Here is an 18634-nt window from a genome sequence, read left to right as displayed (position 1 = left end):
AACATCACAATCCACCTAGACCCCAAAGGTAGAATTGCATACTATCCTTGTTGTGTACAAGCAACTCTTATAGCACCAACACCCAAATAACGAACATCAATATCAGAATCATTTGAAAACTGACCTGAGCTGCTAATGAAGGCAACAACGCATCAAAACTCAACGCAATTGAAATACCAACTCTGTCAACCCCTGAGTCCCCATCAAACTGATATTCACACCCAACTGCACTGTGGAGATGGTAACAACCATAGGTATCTGAAACACTACCACCAAATCCAACGTCTGCCAAATTGTCCTGGGTGTGTAGATACTACAAGGGGTCTAATTTGCAGCTATCAATCCCATCTGCAAAAGATGGTGCTAACCCATCCCATAGTGGATGGTATGGAACTTGAGCAAACCCACACTGGCGCAAAACCAAATCCTCTACATATGAGTCAAAAATAAAAGTAATGAGCACTCCTCATAGTGTAATGTCGATAAAAACTCCCAATCTTTGTCAAAGGCTCATCAGTATTAGTCTGTGAATCAGAAGGTGGCTCCAATCTTTGACTCTGAAATACTGGTCGGGCAAGATTCTGAGCAAAATCCTCTCAGCAAACCCAACCTCGAAATCCCAGTGGGGAAGCATAGTAGATAAAGTCTCTACAATCTTTCCCACCAACCTCCAAATGGCACGAGAGCCTCGGATGAGAGTACCCTTAAACACTTTGTATGAATCCTCACGCACATCCCAACTATTCAAAAGATACTCCATGAAAGACTCTGTGCTATAGAAATTATATGTGGAAGCATCAACCTACTCCCCTACGACCCACAACTGATCCTTTTGAAAATGTGGCCCTACCAATTGCCAATGGTCCCAGTTGTATGAAATGAAGAAATAGATTCGCTTCTGGCAAAATGGAGCAAATCAGCCTGAGAGATCATATCCACTGATGCTCTCACCTCGTCTGTACCTATTGCACCCAAATCTTGGATGGATGTGCCTACTGCATCATCACGTCCCTCATTCCCAACCGTGGAAGCAAACTCACCACCAACCACAATATGCAACTGAATTGGATCTGGGGCTGGTGTGGTCTGTGTTAAGCACCAGAATTTTGCACCTGATACTAAACTGAATGAGTTCAGTAATTTTGGCATAACATGGGAATCACTTTTACGTGGGACATGTGATGAAGTGAGACCTCCAATTTCTAGGCCAGTTCCTATCAGATGCTTCACTTAAAGCTTGGAAACTTATGAGGGAAAGGGATAGAAAGATACAGAAAAAGAGAAAAACTAAACCTATGGTGATGCATCTAAAGTTGGAATCTATGATATTCAAAGAACTTTTACACTTGAAACAATGAAATAATCTTCAAACTCACATGACTTGCCTAACATATACATGCACATAAATATTTTGCAGAAAGGTTGAAATGGATATTAGCTCAATAAAGGAAAATGAATCTTTCACAATAGAGAGCACATTACTATTTCTATACATGACATGCAACCTGTGCCATATATATTATCACAGAATAGGTACAAAAGTGAGACAAAACTAAAAGGAAAATAAGGTTTTCACTAATAGTTTGATCAAATCACATGAACATAATTCTGCGAATGACAAGAAGATGATAAGAATTATGCCAAAACAGTCTCCAAAGTCGCTTCTGAATATCATAAACTGAGTTACAGAAACATGCAAAAATATGCCCAAAGGATAGGAAAAATCACTAGGAGCCCAAATTGCATAAGAGAGAACTACTTAAAAATGAGTTACAGAACTCATTAAGTACAATGCTAATTCAACCAACTTGGTCGAAATCTGGAAAAAAAGCCTAAAAATAGGAGTCAAACCTCATTGAAAAGAAGCCCTCAACTTGGAAAAAGTCACTCCACCTAATAAAGAACCCAACAGCTCATCAAAACTGCCCCTAAAACACTCCAAATGCTCATAAATGGATTCTAAAAAGTTGGAGGAAGTCAAATTCGACCTTTCTAAATGAGCTCAACCATTAACTCAAGTGTCTCCAAGTTAATTATAAACTAAGAGAAAGGGTCAATCTCTATCCATTAATGCCTCCATATTACCTCTAATAGAAACATTATTACATTTTCCAAAAAGATTTTAATAATTATTAATTGATTTAGAAATTGCACCAATTAATAACTATTAAATTGCATGAATATTATGCAGCACTAACAATCCACCGTTTTTATTTATTTTTTATTTTCTCTACTATTGATAATAATATAATTATATGTTATTATATCAAGTCAACATATAATTACGTTATCCAATATATAAAGGATTTAAAAAATTAAAAAATTAAAAAGGTCGAACATTAAACTTCATAAAATACTTTTGAAAATCTTTATATCACCGACCCCCTAAGATATTTGTCATTCACTTTACCTTTGAAGACTTCATGGGGTTTTGAAAGCTTCAAACCTTAGATGGTTGCCATGACTTGGTGAGAAATCTGGAGTTTTTCTTGGTCATGAAAATCGGCCTGATTCGTAGCATTTGACAGATTATTAGCTAAAACTCTTGATTTGAGCTTGCTATCATGAGTTATTGGTACTGGAACTGATCTCTTGCTTTTATTATTAAGGCTTTTTTGGAACTTTACGGCCCCTTTTGTGGAAATTTTTCTGCATCTCTTGGCTATTATTTAGCATGGATCTTGGTTGACAATTACTTCAATCCTTTTGGGAGTTCACACAGTTGATTCCTGAGCATTTCTAACACCACTTTGGAGTCTTCTTCTTCTTACAGCTGTAAGTCATTTTGTGAACTTAAATATTTCCCTTTGCTTGCATTCATCCAAATCCGGCATTTTTGATCAATAAACTCATGTTTGTGACTGGTAGGTTGTCTTCTAAGAAGTTTGAATGATTTTGAAACACCCATTTCATGGATTCACTTAAAATCTAATGTGCAAGCAGCCATTGTTCATAATGATATTTGTTGACATTCTCATTAAATGTGTTACCCTGTTGCTGAGAGCTACCAGTCTTATTTTTGAGAAAGCTTTACTGGTTCAAATCCCTTAATCTGCTGCTGTATCTTCAAAAAAAAAAAAAACTCGCCTGTAGCATTTCAGATTGTCATTACTGCTCATAATGAAATAATAAATTTTCAACACTTTTTGTATTCTGGGTTTCATCCATGAACATGGCTGCTATGGGTATCTATTTCTTACAGACCTTTTCCTCCTCTCAAAATATTCATGTGGAAAATGTGTAATTTATTGGTGACTGTAGCTTCATAGTCACCATGCTTTGCTCTTGCTCCAGCTATACAAATCTGAGTATTTTTTCCTGTTACAGAGTCTATTGTGTTTCATGTTGGCTCCTAGGAACCTCAAATTTGAAGACCTTTTATGTTCTTCTCCACGAAAATCACAGAGTGCTCGGTCTGTACTTGGAATTGTTGCATATCTCTACTGTAGCAGATTACTAAGTCTAAACCTGTCTTATATGCAAGTTTTTTTTTTGTGATGCACGCCTGTAGCAGATCTCATAGCATTTTTTCTTTGACTGTTGAATTTTATCCATAACTGAAATTGCAGGGTTTTCCTCCAAGAGTTGTCATGAACTGAGAAACAAAATGTTCTTCATACAATTTACTTTCAGACATGCAATCATCAGTCCTTGCCATGAGGTGAGTGCCACGTGCTTCATTCTGCTTTGCAATGTTTGGTATAGACAGCAAATCCTTAAAATATTTGTTCAATAAAGTGCAGCGTTTTCGTCAACAAACCAATTTTTGTTCTCTGAATTTGTCACAGTGATTGAATAAACAGCTATAGATTTTGTTCCAACTTTCTCAAAGTGTACTACTAACACCCAATAGTCCAATTTGCGGACAAATATATTTCCAATTCATCTCCATAAAGTTGTAGATTGATTGTCACTGTGAAAACTATGATGCACTTTATTTTGTATAGAATCATGTTTATTTTCATGAAGATAACCTTCTCTATCTTTGGAGAGTTGCATGTTGTTAAAATATTACTTCTGTTCTGATTCAGTACCACTAGTTCTTGATCTCCTATGTTAAACCTTCAATATCTGAGTGTCAAGAAATCTACTTTCTTCTTTCTTTCAGTATCACTCTCTAATGCTGATGTGGTGTTCGTTAGCATAATTCGTATCATGGTATTCCCTATGACTACTACCTTGCACAATGCCAAAAATTAGCCCTTGTTTTCCCCTATCAGTGCATTTTGCATCTCATTCAGTATAAATGTTATTTGTTGCAGTTGCCCTGTTTGCTTAAAGTTTTTCCCTTCAGATAATCCTCTCTGATTCATCTGTGTCTGCATGTTTATTTGGTGCTGACTCATATTGTTGTCAAACATTTGCTTGTTATACAATTTCAGCAGTATCAATCATTATTTCTTTGTTGCAATCTTTGGATGAGCTTCTTAGATCTTATCTTTTATACGTACGCTGGGCTCAATAACCGTCATGGGAGCCTATGGTTATATTCACGTACCTATGAAAGATAAGATTCTGCATAGGAAACAAACATGTTAATAATAAAATTTGATGTGATCATGCTTTCATTTGATATACTAGTATATGTTTCTGTTTTATGCAAGTACATGATATGACGGTAGCATAGGATGCTTGTATATGAGGTGAGGTGTTTCTGTCACTGCTTAGAACCATTGGATCTAATCATCTTCTTTGTGTGCAGGACTTGGAGACTTGGAGGAAATGCAGTTTGGAGCAACAAGCAAGCAGGACTGGAGCGATGCAACATGACTAGTCATTACAAGCAATGACTGGTGCCCTATGAACCTCTCATTCTATGCTCTTTCTTTTATGTTTATGTACTTCCGTAGAATAGAGATAGATATCAGTAGATTTGAAAGTTACTCTCATAGCCAATTGTGTGAGAGAAATTTACTTTCAGTATTTCATTTCATCCTATCCATTGTAAATATCATTTGTATCTACCTTTTGATGAATAATACAACATTCTTTTGTGAAATGAATGACATTCATGTACTTTCCTTGTCTTCATACTTAAATTTTACACGTGCAAAATTTTAGTAACAGTCCGAACATGCTCCAACTCCATGGTCACCTCATCCAATCATGACTGTGACTCTTGAAGAGCCAATTGAGTACACTAAAGAGAGTCTACAGTCACCTCAAGCTCTTGGGTGAGCTCAACCACCTCTTTCTCTAACAATGTCTCATAATAGGTGCTACCCCACTCCAGAAGGTAAACCCTGTCAGCAACTAGCTACGAATAGTTATGCATCAAGATCCTAACAGCCTCTCGAAGCGCATGTACCTTTGCTAGAGAAAGAGTACTATCACCGTGCTCATCAAACATAGGAGCACCCCAATTAGATGTAGCTAGCATTTGACAGATCGCATCATAATGCTCGAAAGCTAAAGAGATGTCACTTTCACTCACCTTCAACTGACTAGTCACATGATGCCTCTGTAACCCCTACCTCCTATGCAAGCCCTTTGTCTCACTAACTGCATTGTAATAGGAAACTGAATAAACAATGCTCACCACAAGATCACTCACTGCATGTGTGCTATCGACCTTGGACAACCCTGCATCCAAGATACAACTACTATGTACCTCAATCAACTCCTCATCTAAAGAAATGGAAGCCCTTGCAATATCAATATCTCCGCATGTCTCAGCTTCCACCTCAAAAGATAGATCCTGTAAACACTGATCCTGGGACTCATCCAAAAGCTACTCAGAGTCATCAGTTGATACCTGGCAAGGGATATCATAACCAATGTAGCTCATAGCATCTTCAAATGGATCATCAGGTGTGTCCATATTATTTGTATCCACATCTCCTAACTTTGTTGTATCACCCATATCACCAACATCATAGTTGGGTGACTCCATATGTGCCTCGGTCCCACCTAAGGAAGCAACTGCCTCCTGTATTGGAGCAACACTACGATAGCTGACATATAAGTCTCCAATAACAACTCTCTCCTCCAGAGAGTCTGAATAGTCAATGGCAACTACATCAACAACTGCCTCTAAACTAACCATAGCAACTATTTTGGGAGCCTCAACCTACTGAAGCTCACTGTTGCTATCCACCACAGGCACCAACACATCCATGTCCCTGTGAAATGAGTCCATCATCAACACTGGGAATAGGACTAGTACGTGCCATACTAAGTATAGGTACATCCCTGCAACCTCGATGTTGGCCTTCTAAAGGCGGAAACCATATACCTTACTACACTTTCAACTTTCAAATTTGTCTTTAGAATGCATTGTTTAAGGTTAACTTTAAAATTTTAAATCTTTAAGATTTGTGTTGGTAGCTTTTTTTGTTGTTAAAATATTAATTTTGAATGCATTGTGTCATCACATCACTATTTTTGGTAATTAGCTTATGCTGAAACTCATGTCAAGTTTTAAACTAGGTTGAAAGTAGTTATAATATTTTTTTTAATTTACTAATTAAGCTGAAATCTACGATTTTGTGAAATGGAGTGTATAAATGGCCTCTAGTCAAAGTGTAAAAGACATGGAAGCACATGAGGGAAATCAAAGTGTCAGTTTATCCAAGTATGAGCCTAAGCACGAGGGTTATCTAGAGGCACAATCTAAACCTCCTTATGGTACACCAGAAGCACCTTCTATTGGTTACCCCTCTGAGACTTTGGCACCATTTGCTAATGGACCTTTTGATCCCAAATCCTCTCTAGAACAATTTGTTATCAGAGTGTCACTTCCTACAGCTACAGGTGGTGGTAGACGAAAATGGAAATATTATTTTTGTGGTGTAGAAAGGCATGACATCATTCCTAGAGTTAATTCACACCTTCTCCTTTGGACTAGATATGGTGTGAGTTCTTACAAATTCCTTGAAATGTTAACGATGTGAAGGATAGAATTGAAATAAACAAATTGTGGGGCATTCTTGATGATAGTGCAGTTCCAGGACCTAAATCTTTGGCTAGTAGGCAACAGGTTCAGGCTATTCAACAGTTACAGGGGCAGCGAGATACTTCTACACATATCTTGCATCAAAGAGCATAGACATATTCAAAATCAACTTCCATTCCTTCATCCATTCATAGTTCAGCAGAGAACAACAAGGGGAAAAGGAAGGCAGGAAGTTCTAGCACTAATATAGGAAGAGCATGGACATATTCAAAATCAACTTCCATTGCTGATTTATTTAATGTGCACGCAAAGGATCAACTAGATGATGTAATTTCTGGATTATGTTTTGCCAATGGCATCCCATTGCGTGTTACTTGATCTCCTTACTATAGGAAAATGGTGTCTATGGTGGCAAAGGACGAAGAACCATCCACCTAGTGAGCACAAATTAAGAACTATGATCTTGGATAGGCAGTATAACAAGGTTGGGGATTTGATGGAGATGATGAAGGCATGTTGAATGGAGTGGGGTTGTAGCATTATTATGGGTGGGTGGACGGACATTAGACATTGTCCACTCATCAACATCATGGTCACATGCGTTGAGGGCCCATACTTTTCAAAGGCAGTTGATTGTTCAGGACATCACAAAGATACTGATTTTCAATTTCACATCCTTAAGGAGGCCATTGAGGAGGTTGGAACATAAAATATGGTCCAAGTAGTAACAGATCCTCCCCATGTGTGCAAAGTTGCAAGGAGGCTTGTTGAGGCAGCCTATACTTATAGACATATTCAGTGGACTCCATTTTATATGCATGCCATGAACAATGTCTTCAAGGACATGGGGAAAATCAACTGGATTAGACAAGAGGTTAATGATGGTAGAGAAATAAAGATGTTTATCTGTAACCACCATACTTCACATGCACTCCTCAAGGGCTTTGCAATGTTCCTAAAACAATTGAGACAAGATTTGCTTCATATCACATTCTCATGGAAAGAATGCTCGAGTTGCAAGAGCTACTGCACTTATGGTTATGACATGGAAATGGAATCGGTGGGTTGAGTCTAAAAAAGAGTAGGGGAAGAGGGTGAAGGAGACAAGGAAGTGTGATCAGTTTTGGGCTGATGCAAAATACATAGTCTCCATTATTGCTCCATTTTTTGAGGTCGTCAGATATGGTGATAGGGATACAACTACCCTTGTAGAGGTTTATGAGTGCATTGATTTCATGCTTGGCCAGATGAGGAATGTTGTGTGTGAGAGTAACCCTAGTCTAGCATTCTATATTGAGCATGTTCAACCTATAATTCGCCACAAGTGGGAGATGATGAACACTATTTTGCACATGGTTTCCTATGCATTGAATCCCAAGTGGTAAATTCCTAGGCTCGGTAGAGTTGCACCACTTTAGGATGATGAGGTGGAGATCAGGTTCTTCCAATGCATTGGTAACATGTTTGATGACAAGACTGCTGCCCAAATTTTCTTAGAGTGGATAGAATTTTCCACTCTTATAGGTAATTGTTAATTCAATATTCATTAGTATCTAGAGATTAGTAACTTCTAAAATTAATTTTACTGATGGGTATGATTATGAGACATGACATTATGTTACAACTTATTATGTTCTAGGATACTCAAATTTCACAAAAATGGACCTTAAGACTATGGCACAGAAGCATCCCATATTGTGGTGGAAATTCATGGATCACAAAGGGAAAAGATTACCACATTAGCCACTTGATATCTTTCTGAAGTTTGTAGTTCCTCATCTCTATAAGTTATAAATCTATTCATGCTTTTAAATTATAAATTTTAGAGTTCTAGTTTTTGAATTTTCTAACAATGACCATTTGTTTGCTATCGCAGGATTCTAGTTCCTCAGTTGTAGAGATGAAATGGTCTACATACAACTTCATCCACTCTGTTAAGAGGAATAGAGTTACCTCTAAGAGAGAAGAGAAGCTAATTGTTGTACACAGTGCATATCATAGATCACAAGACAAGTGGGTACAAAAAGTGCCCAGCAACACAATGGGATGTAGAGCTAGAGGATCCATCTCCGATTGATAAGGATGAGGTTATAGAAAAAGTCGATGCAGGGCAAGTTGGCATTCCTTTGACAGACCTTGATAAGGAGGCCATTGAGTATAGAAGGTCTAGTGATGAGGACTTTGGCTTGGGGGATAATTAGCTATTAGAGGCCTCCCATTGTTACATTCTATCATTTTGACATTATTTACATTTTAAAAATTGTAGAGCTTTGTACTCACTTTGTTATTGATCATGATTCATTATATCATGCTATTCTCATCATTATAGTCATGATCATCTTTATGATATATAATATTTCATATTTAAACAATGATTTAATCATTTATATGAATTATCAATCATATCAATTTGTTACTATTTTGAATGATGAACGGTTCTTGTTCATTTTGCAATTTTTCTATGTACAAACTTCAAATATATTGTATTTGGTGTGTTATACTAAAATACTTTTTCATAATTAGCATTTTAATTTATATTTATATAGTATGCAACCAACCCCCTGTATCCTCGCCAGCATCCCCCTACCTGCCAAAATTGAGGCCCTGTTTTCCCGCACCTAAAACTTGGCCCACTGCACCCCCACACCAGTGTTTCACTAAATATCACACAATACCCCATCATGATAATTTCTGATTTTGAACTTTGCCAGACATGGTTCATTGGCCAGAGCCTTATGATCCTTCTGCAACCAAGAAATCCAATAGGGATATGAATGCTTCCTTCTTTCTAACTTCAATTTATTAACCATTTCCTCTAAAACAAGATTGTCAATGCTACCACTATCAATAATGAGCTTGCATACTTTACTATTACACTTACACCTTGTGTGGAACAAATTCATTCATTGCTCAAGTTCATTCTCAATATGCAACAAGGCTCTGTAGGTGATAAGGATCTCTCTTCTTTCAACATCTTCAAAATGTGATGACTTAGCATCTTTGTCTACATATGAAACCCGCACATTGTCATCTGGTCTTCTATTTGTTCTCCTTTGATTTTTAGGACACTCATAATCTCTATGTTCTCCTTCTCCACAATGGAAACATGTCCCACAAAAACCTCCTTTGCCTAGTTCTTGTTCTCTTCCTCTTCTTCATTGATCTCTATTTAATTTGCTTATGAGACAATAGTTATTTCCCCTTAGATTCTGATTGTTACTTGAGTCAACATTCTTTTTCTAATCTTCATTTCGGCTTCCATAAGACCATCCACTAGAGCTTTATCATTACCTCTTCTAGTTTGTTTTCTCTCAAATTTCTTGTTCAATTTCTCTTCTACCTTCAAAACAAATTGATATGCATCCTAAATGTTAGTCATTCTTACCATTATCAACTATTCTTGAATACTTCGTTAGAAATTTTTTTTGTAACAAGCAACATTCTCTTGTTGGCTTCGGAATGACTTGTTCTAACTAAGACTCAATAGAATTCTTCTGTATATGCATCGATAGATATTCCCATCTACTTCAACCCTTGCATTTTCTTCAACAAATCAAGCTAATAGTCAACAAGAATGAACTATCTCTTCAATTTTTCCACCATATAACCATATTCTGTTATCTTTTCCTTTCCCCCTTTATTTGTTTCTAACTAAAACTCTTTCGACCAAATTCTGGCATGACCTTTCATCTTGGCCTTTGTAAATTTTACCCTCTCAGGATCTTCAACTTCTTCATACTCAAAACACTTTTCTATCATTGATCCAATCGATTAATATTTCTAGATTCAAATTTCCAAAAAATGTGGAAATTTCAATTTTAGGGCACTTTCCAATTTTGGAAATAACCCTCAAAGCCCTATCTTCCTCAAGTTCTTTAGTTTATGGTTTCTCTTCTCTGATCTTACTTCTACAAATTCATCCTCACTTTTATCTCTTGCATTAATATCAACTCCTCTACATAGATCCTCTTGCAATGCTTGCACTTGTCTCTTGATGTCACACTCGTAACTCTTCTGCCATGGTTTCTTCATAGAGGCATTTTTTACACTTATCACTCAAACCCACAACTACAATCATGGTGCAAATTGTCTCATGTTGGTGATCTATCTACACATGCAAGAACTTCTTCTCCAAAACCACTTGACGAAGGTACTCCCCTTCACAACACAACATGCACTACAAAATATTGAAATAAACACCAAATTGCAAAAACATGAAATTTGGTTCCTATTATTTAGAGTGAAATGACATTACAACATTCAAAACTATGACATGCTACAGCCATATGGTCATTTTTATTACAATGATCTACAAGACAGAGCTACCGTACGCACCATCATAACTACCCTAGATAACCCTATGGGCCTTCTTTACATAGGGGATTTGAACTGCCCAAGAAGGTTCTAAAAATTCTAAGGCCTAGTTTTGAGGCCAACCATCCTTGAAAATCTATTATTATCTTTTCTTACATTAGAATAGACCCTGAAAATTTTCAAAACTCAAAAGAGTTTTTGAAGGAATTTTTTTTTTTTGTTTTAAGTAGTGCAACTTTTGAAGACCATAACTCTTCACTTATTCACCCAATTGGCTATTACAACCCCATTTTAGAAATGACACAAACTGCTCTATAGGCATGTATTGTGAGGTGCTAGTCTCACTGAGGTTTGACCCCATTCAAAGCCTCTAAAACCTTCAAAATTGAGTTCAAAGTTTTTGTACCCCTTTGTCAAAACCGAAAATTTTCAATATGTTCAAAACTAAGCTTGATCTTGCAAAGAAACTTTACTACCAGGTTGATATAACTAAAGTGAACCTCCAAGGGAGAAATTAGAACATTCTGAGTTCCAACAAACAATTTACTAATAGTAAATTTGCTTAATTGTATCTCTACACAAAGATAGCCTTTATGGAAAAACTAGACAATATTTTTAGGTGATGCAAGATTGATCTTACACCTTGGATGCTCCTACATCAGTAGTGTTCATTAAATTTTTTGTTCTTTGAGTTGCAAATTGATTATTATTGCAAACAGAGTATAATGTAATCTTCTAGTGTGTGAAGGCTCAAAAGTTTGTGACGTCTGTACTAAGACTCTGTTATTATATTCAATAAAGGAGTACTTTTGGTGTGGTTGGCTTTTTCCCTATAGCAGGAGGGTTTTTCCAAGGTATCTCTAGTGTTCTTGTGTTTTTAATCATTCGCTAAATATATCATGTTATTTTGGTTCACAAATTTAACATGATGAAGTTGCTGCAATCCCTTGTTGTCTTTTTACATCATTGTCCATGCTCTCCATGCAGGATCATTGCATTTTTATGTTCTTTGCCATTACCAATCACTGTCTTATATGTCAAGCAATAAAATTGCTGATCAATGCTTACCTTTTGTAATTATAGTCTTGGCACTAAATAAGTCGACCAGCTTTAAACAAAATCATTTATGATTTTTATAAATGCTTTTCTTTTAATCCCATCATTGTTTTTCATATTCTTTTCATATTTGTTTCTGTAACTTTGGCATCTTCATCACTGTATGCTAACTTTCTTTGTCCATCAATGAAAACTAGTTTCATTATTAACACATTGATCTTGTACTCAAGTGCTTTGTTTCTTTGACATCAATGACAAACTTCAAACAGTCTCAATTGAGTGCCTTTGATGTCAATGACAATATTTCTAACAAGGTTATGGCCGTTGGGATGTGAAGCCGAAATAAATGCTATTCAAGATCTTGGGACCTCTTCTGCAGCGACAACATCATCTATAAGCCTCAAGATCCTTTACAAAGACATGGGGATTAGCATTCATACTACCAATAATAAATCAAGTTGTAAGTAGCTTTTAGATTGCAATAAAGTCAATCTAGTGCAATTCATGTTTTCGCTGGAGCATTTGTTGTGTTTTCACCATAAAACTATGCAAAGGATATTTCAGGTGATAAGAAAATGGAAAGGAAATTGTTAGACATTTGTAGTTGAATCTAGCATATTTTCAAAAAAAATCTAGCACGGTAATTGCTGTTATCTCATCTAAAGAGATTTCTAGCAAAATGTGTTATAATGTTGAAGTCAACACACTTAAAGAGTTAGATCCCAATTCCATGCCATCCCCTCATCATAATCAGGTTTCTACATATTGCTCTTCATTAAGAGCATCAAAGACAACTTTTGGTTCAATTTCATTTGAACTACAATGAGATTTTACGAGCCATGTCATTTGTAGAAGTTGCCTCGTTTACAGAGATTTTTGGCAAGTTGTGTTATGATAACATCTTAGTCAACACAATCAAGATTTAGATCCCAATTCCTTGTCACCCCTTCATTGCAATCAATTTTCTTATGTGACGAGATCCTAATAACTAGTGGGGGTCCAAGAGTGAAGACCCCATTGGGGTTGATAAGCAATGCCCTTCGTGGGGGTTATACAGCAATGCCTCTAGCATGGTCAAGAGATAGCACTCGCCATGGAGGTTGAAGCGCATTTAGATAATTGAAACCACATTATCCTTCAAAACACATGGCATTTTCACAATTCTATCACTAAAGGATAAAATTAGGTAAAACTGCTTTGTTATTGAATTCTTTGTTTGGGTGACCCTTGGGCTCCCCTGAGGTTCAAAGAGCTTGCATAGGTCTCTGCAATTTTATTAGGTCTATTTGCTGATTTTGGAAGGTTTGGTACAAGTCACTGGATCATTTATCAGGCCTAGACAGTACTACCTAGTTGCACCACCCTATAAAAAGAGGCATTTCCTAGCCTCCTAACATATACAGAGAGCTGTTGTGTATTATATTGTTGCATATTTATTGCTACTGACAATACTAATCCTACCACAGTAGATCAACTTTTCAGATCAAGGTTGATTTATTTCAAGTATCAAATCTGAAAACGGTATAATTAATTTGGCAAACAATTACCCTTGAATCTAAATGCTACTATTGTTTAATATATGTTCTGAAATTTATTGCAGAATATTTAACCATCTTTGTCATTAAGATTCAATTATGTACCAAAATATTTAACCATCTCCAGTCAAAAATGTCTTGAAAAAATAGCGGCATGACTAAATTTATAAGGTACAGGCATTGATGCATCACAATTCTGGCAATCAGAATTTTACATTTTTTCCCCTTTATTTCTCTTAATTATTCCACAAAACAATGGGTAACTGGTCATAATCATGAACTACTGGCAATATATTAACCATGAAATTTATTTTTTCTACTCAATACACCAGGAATAGGATAATTTCCAGTTCAAATTCAACATTCTTAATAGAGTAAATGATCTCAAAATGTTGCTCAAGCTAGAAAGTTTTATATAAAAATATTAGTTCTTACATGTCAGGAACAACTTTAATCTTCTCTGTCACAGAAAACCAGAGGTAAATGAAGTGTGAAGATTGCATTAACAAAAACAAACAATTGTCATATAAAGCCCAATGTAAATGGCACAAGGTATATTGAAATAAAACCAGCAACATGAACTAATCCATGCATATTTTCCAACAAAAGTATGTTTCATGGCCAAATTCCATGACATGTTGCTAAGAACTTGAAGGCTTCAGTGCAAATATCCAAAAAATAATTTTAAAACAGAAAATACATTCAATAAATAGACCATATGCAGATGGTCATGTTTATTATTATGATTTTCTTGTGACACCATTATGCATTTTGAGATTAAAGATAGTGTGACAAACAAAATACAGTACCGAACTTTTATGTGTTTCAATCAGGTTTCTTCAACTCATTATGAACCAACCTTCAGAAAAGAAATTCAAGAATGTGAACTAAGAAAACTCACATTTTTCCCAATGCCAATACATGGAAGATCACTTAGCACAGCAAGATGACATGCCAAACCAAACCCTGTATGTTTTGATCAAAATTTAGTAGTGCACAAATTACAACTAGATTACTTATAAGCAAAATTAATTAAAAATAATAAAGTGAAGTACAGCAATTCGTCAACTTAATATGTCAAGAATCTTAAATGGCCACTACTCAAAAGTTGAGTAGATGAGATAGGAAACTAGAAACTAATAACGAGTGGAGAGACAGAGAGATCAACTTGTTCAGGGGCTATACAAAGATGATAGAAGGCTCCACTTACAAAGTGCTCATAATCATCTCTGAGTGGATTTATTCAATAAACATTCAAAAAGAGATTAACCTCTACCATATGCAAGAGTAGTAATTATAGCCATAATTCTGTAATCGGTTCTTTCCCTTCCTCTATGATTTGCAAGTTAGGAAGAAAAGAAGTTTTGAAGGTATGTTACCCCCTCAATATTTTCCATGTACATATCCTCTTTGTCTATGAATGTAAACAAGTAAAATCAAACTCTTGCAAGAGGGCTTTATACAATTCAATAGAATCAGCTAGCTTTACTCATCAGATGAAAGATCCCTCTATAAGAAAGATTATTTACTACACAACTCAATATAAACTAGAAATGCCAAGATTGCGCCCAACTTTTTCTTAAAAAATCTAGCTGCTTCAAACCTTTTGAGCATCTGAAAAATTTTGGCATCATTCATGCCAAAGGTAACTCTTAACAAATCTAAGAATAGAAGAAAACATGGGCACCATACTGTAAAAAAAGTATCCCTAATATAACCTTTGAATGAACAACTCATTGTCGTATGATATGAGCCAACCCATGACAGTCTGCACTTCTTTGACCACACAAGCAGTTTTGCATAACCTTGCATTACACTACCCAATCCCAGTGCCAAAGAACTCAGAGCCACATTGCATAGGGTCACAAACACCACACACTGCCAACTCTAATGCTACCATATCACAAGATGAATGCCTATTCAATCAATACCTCGGTGCTCTACTCAATTCTAGCAAATGGGTAAGAGGTTTCTGCACAAGTCAACCAATGTGCCACATAGTACCACTCCAAACAACATATACATATGGAAAACCATATTCACAGACCTACCCACCCAATGCAAACATGGAAGACAAATGAGACTTCAGAAAGACAATGAATTGTTAATCATTATAGAGCCTAAACTATTTTTCAACCTTTCTTGATAGTAATTGCTTCTCCTCTATAGGTAAATATGCTTGTGTTGGCTAAAATTTTTGTCACTAAGACTACAACTTACAAAATGGTAACTTTAGGCAACAGTGTAGTGAGATAAATTTCCTCCTCTCAGCAATAGGGGAGGCTTCCTTCTTACCATAGGTGGATACAGCAGAAACCTAACTGAAATTGACAAATTGAGCGGTTCTCTAAATCAACTCCTCTCTTTTCAAGAATGATTTTATGATAACAACTACTACTTGCAAATTAACAAAAGGTACCTACTACTTCGGTAATACAATGGCTTAGTAGTTGACATAAGAACAACTCTTAAGACAGCAATTATAATGATATTTACTTGATTGGTAATAACAACCCAATGTCTCTTGCAATCAATCCTTTCTTATAGGTAAAGCAAATAGGTAACAAAGCACACAGTCTCTTGCCAACCATCCAATTGAAATAATATACTTAAAATCAAAGCACAAAGTCTTTATTCTCAAGTATTTGCAGTCACTATCAAATTGTCAAGTCCCCTTTTCTATCCAATGAGTTTTGTTGTGCCCTTAGCCCATTTTGGCTTGGCTACATGGGCAAACCAAGCTTTCTATATGATCAAAGCAATTTTAGGCCTGAGCAATTTCAGTTGCGGGCTAATTGGGGTTGTTTCAGTGGGGTTTCCAGGCACTTACTATTTATAATAAGTCAGCGGGCTCAATGTTCTTGGCATTGCAGGCTTGGACAAGAAATGTCTTGCCAAGACCTTTCCAGCGAGCTATCACACATGCATATCCGAGTCTGTCTAGTGAGAGATTTTAATGCCTCCAGATTTAACTGATTTATTATGAAGTGACTTTATAATCTGAGTTAATATTGATAATCTCACTTTATTATCTTTGGGCACTTTATTTACTTAAGTGGGGGAAATGGATTATTTTAAAAAGGAAATAAAGAAATGGAAATGGGAAGGTGAAGAGTCATCTATTGTTCCTTAAAAGGGAAGTTGGAGCTCATTTCCAGCATACTTGATTTTGTGATTTGGATTTTCACTTTCTCCCTTGGAGAGTTATTTTCAAAAACTGCATCTTTCGACAAATGAGAGCACGGAAACCCTCAAACTTGGGCAGTGGATGGAAACCCATTGTCAGTTGGAGACATCATGCAGGTGTTTCTGTAATATCGCCATTTCAAAGGCTAAATTTAATAAGATGTATAAAATAAATAAATATTACAACAAAATTTAATATTAAATATGATATTTCAATAAGATATCAAATTGATATAATATTGTATTATGACAATGACAATATGAAAACAATATATTTATATAAATAATAATATTGATAATAAAAGAAATCATAATATAATCTTTAATTAAAGATTATAATTATATTATAATATAATCTACACTAAATAAATAATAAATATATTTGTCAACATTAATGAAAGATTGACAATAATTATAGTCTACATTTAAATGAAAAATATTCAAACATATAATAATATCATTATATACACGATTGATATCAAAATATTATAATATAAAATCTAAAGGTCACAAATTCACAAAGTGGCATGATGATCCAATCATACAACATATATGCATGTGTGTTATGGGGGTTTCAGGAGACACGAAACAGTTTGGAGGATACCCAGCGATCAAAGAAGATAGCTGAGGCACGAACATCATTGAAGGTAGAGACTGCATAAAGATAGTAATCATCGAACAAGATTGCATGTAAATTTTGGGCTCCACCTATAACATATAGAGCGGAAGTTGGAAGGTAATGATGTGAATCATTACCAACATGGACAATGGATCAGGTGAATTCGAGTGAAGGGAAGTCAAAGTAAAGGAACATATGCATCAATCTTGGTAGCGGAGGAAAGAGAACAAACCCCACTCTATAGTTGCAGAAGTGTATTACAGAAACCGTTGTCTATAGAAAAGGTTTGGTCCATGTATAGGGAAATATTCAGTGCTACGGTCAGCGTGGAAAGGACAACAACAAGGTACGGGTGAGTATGAAAGGATAAGGGACCAAGTAGGGCACGGGACCCATTAAGGTGGAAGAGATAATATAAATTAGAAACATTATCTTTGTAACATAAGATAAGTAAGATCTCTTGATTAAAGGAGCTTTGGACTAACCTTGAGGTGTGCAAGGATAAAATAAGAAAAGGTGGACTTAGGGTAATTGGATATAATAATTGAAATTAAAAGGAATAAATACTTATATGAATGATTATTATTTCCATGTGTATCACTAGTAAGAGGCTGATATATCATTATAAACAATTTATCAACTTATTGCATTAAAGAATTATTAAAAGAAATTATCATAATTATTCTGTGGAACTCAATCCAAATCTCAAAATTGGAAATTGGAAATGAGATAAGTGTGAACCCAAAGTGAGATCATTTGCAGTGGTATCAGAGCATAATCCTGCCATCCTTTGAAGGCATATAGAAACATATGAAAGGAGGACAAATAAAATTACAATGAAAGACTTAGCAAATGAGGTAAGATCCTATATGGAGCAAAACAACCAAACAAACCAAACTAAATTGAATCAAATGGAAAAATCAAATCAGACCCTCCTACAAGCATTACAGAACATGGGAAATTCGATCAATAATTTTAGAAGTCAACCTAACATAAGGAGAGAAACAAATTCAGTCCATTCTGAAAATA

General features: G+C 35.7%; 1 protein-coding gene across 5 annotated transcripts in view; it reads right to left on the bottom strand.

The window, feature by feature from the left end:
- The window catches only part of LOC149572961 (endonuclease V family protein), a 179935-nt gene that overhangs the window by 32011 nt on the left and 129290 nt on the right, over nucleotides 1-18634 (bottom strand). For all 5 annotated transcript variants that reach the window (XM_089814091.1, XM_089814090.1, XM_089814093.1 and 2 more), the window contains one exon: nucleotides 14702-14766. In XM_089814091.1, coding sequence (XP_089670217.1) covers nucleotides 14702-14766 — 65 coding nt within the window. The remainder of the gene's footprint in view (nucleotides 1-14701; nucleotides 14767-18634) is intronic.

The sequence above is a fragment of the Cupressus sempervirens genome, chromosome 2 (genome assembly GCF_028749045.1).
Source record: "Cupressus sempervirens isolate cs-2001-9-10 chromosome 2, ASM2874904v1, whole genome shotgun sequence".
Lineage (NCBI taxonomy): Eukaryota > Viridiplantae > Streptophyta > Pinopsida > Cupressales > Cupressaceae > Cupressus > Cupressus sempervirens.
Note: the sequence above shows the minus strand (reverse complement) of the source record. Positions and strands in the feature narration are given on the sequence as shown.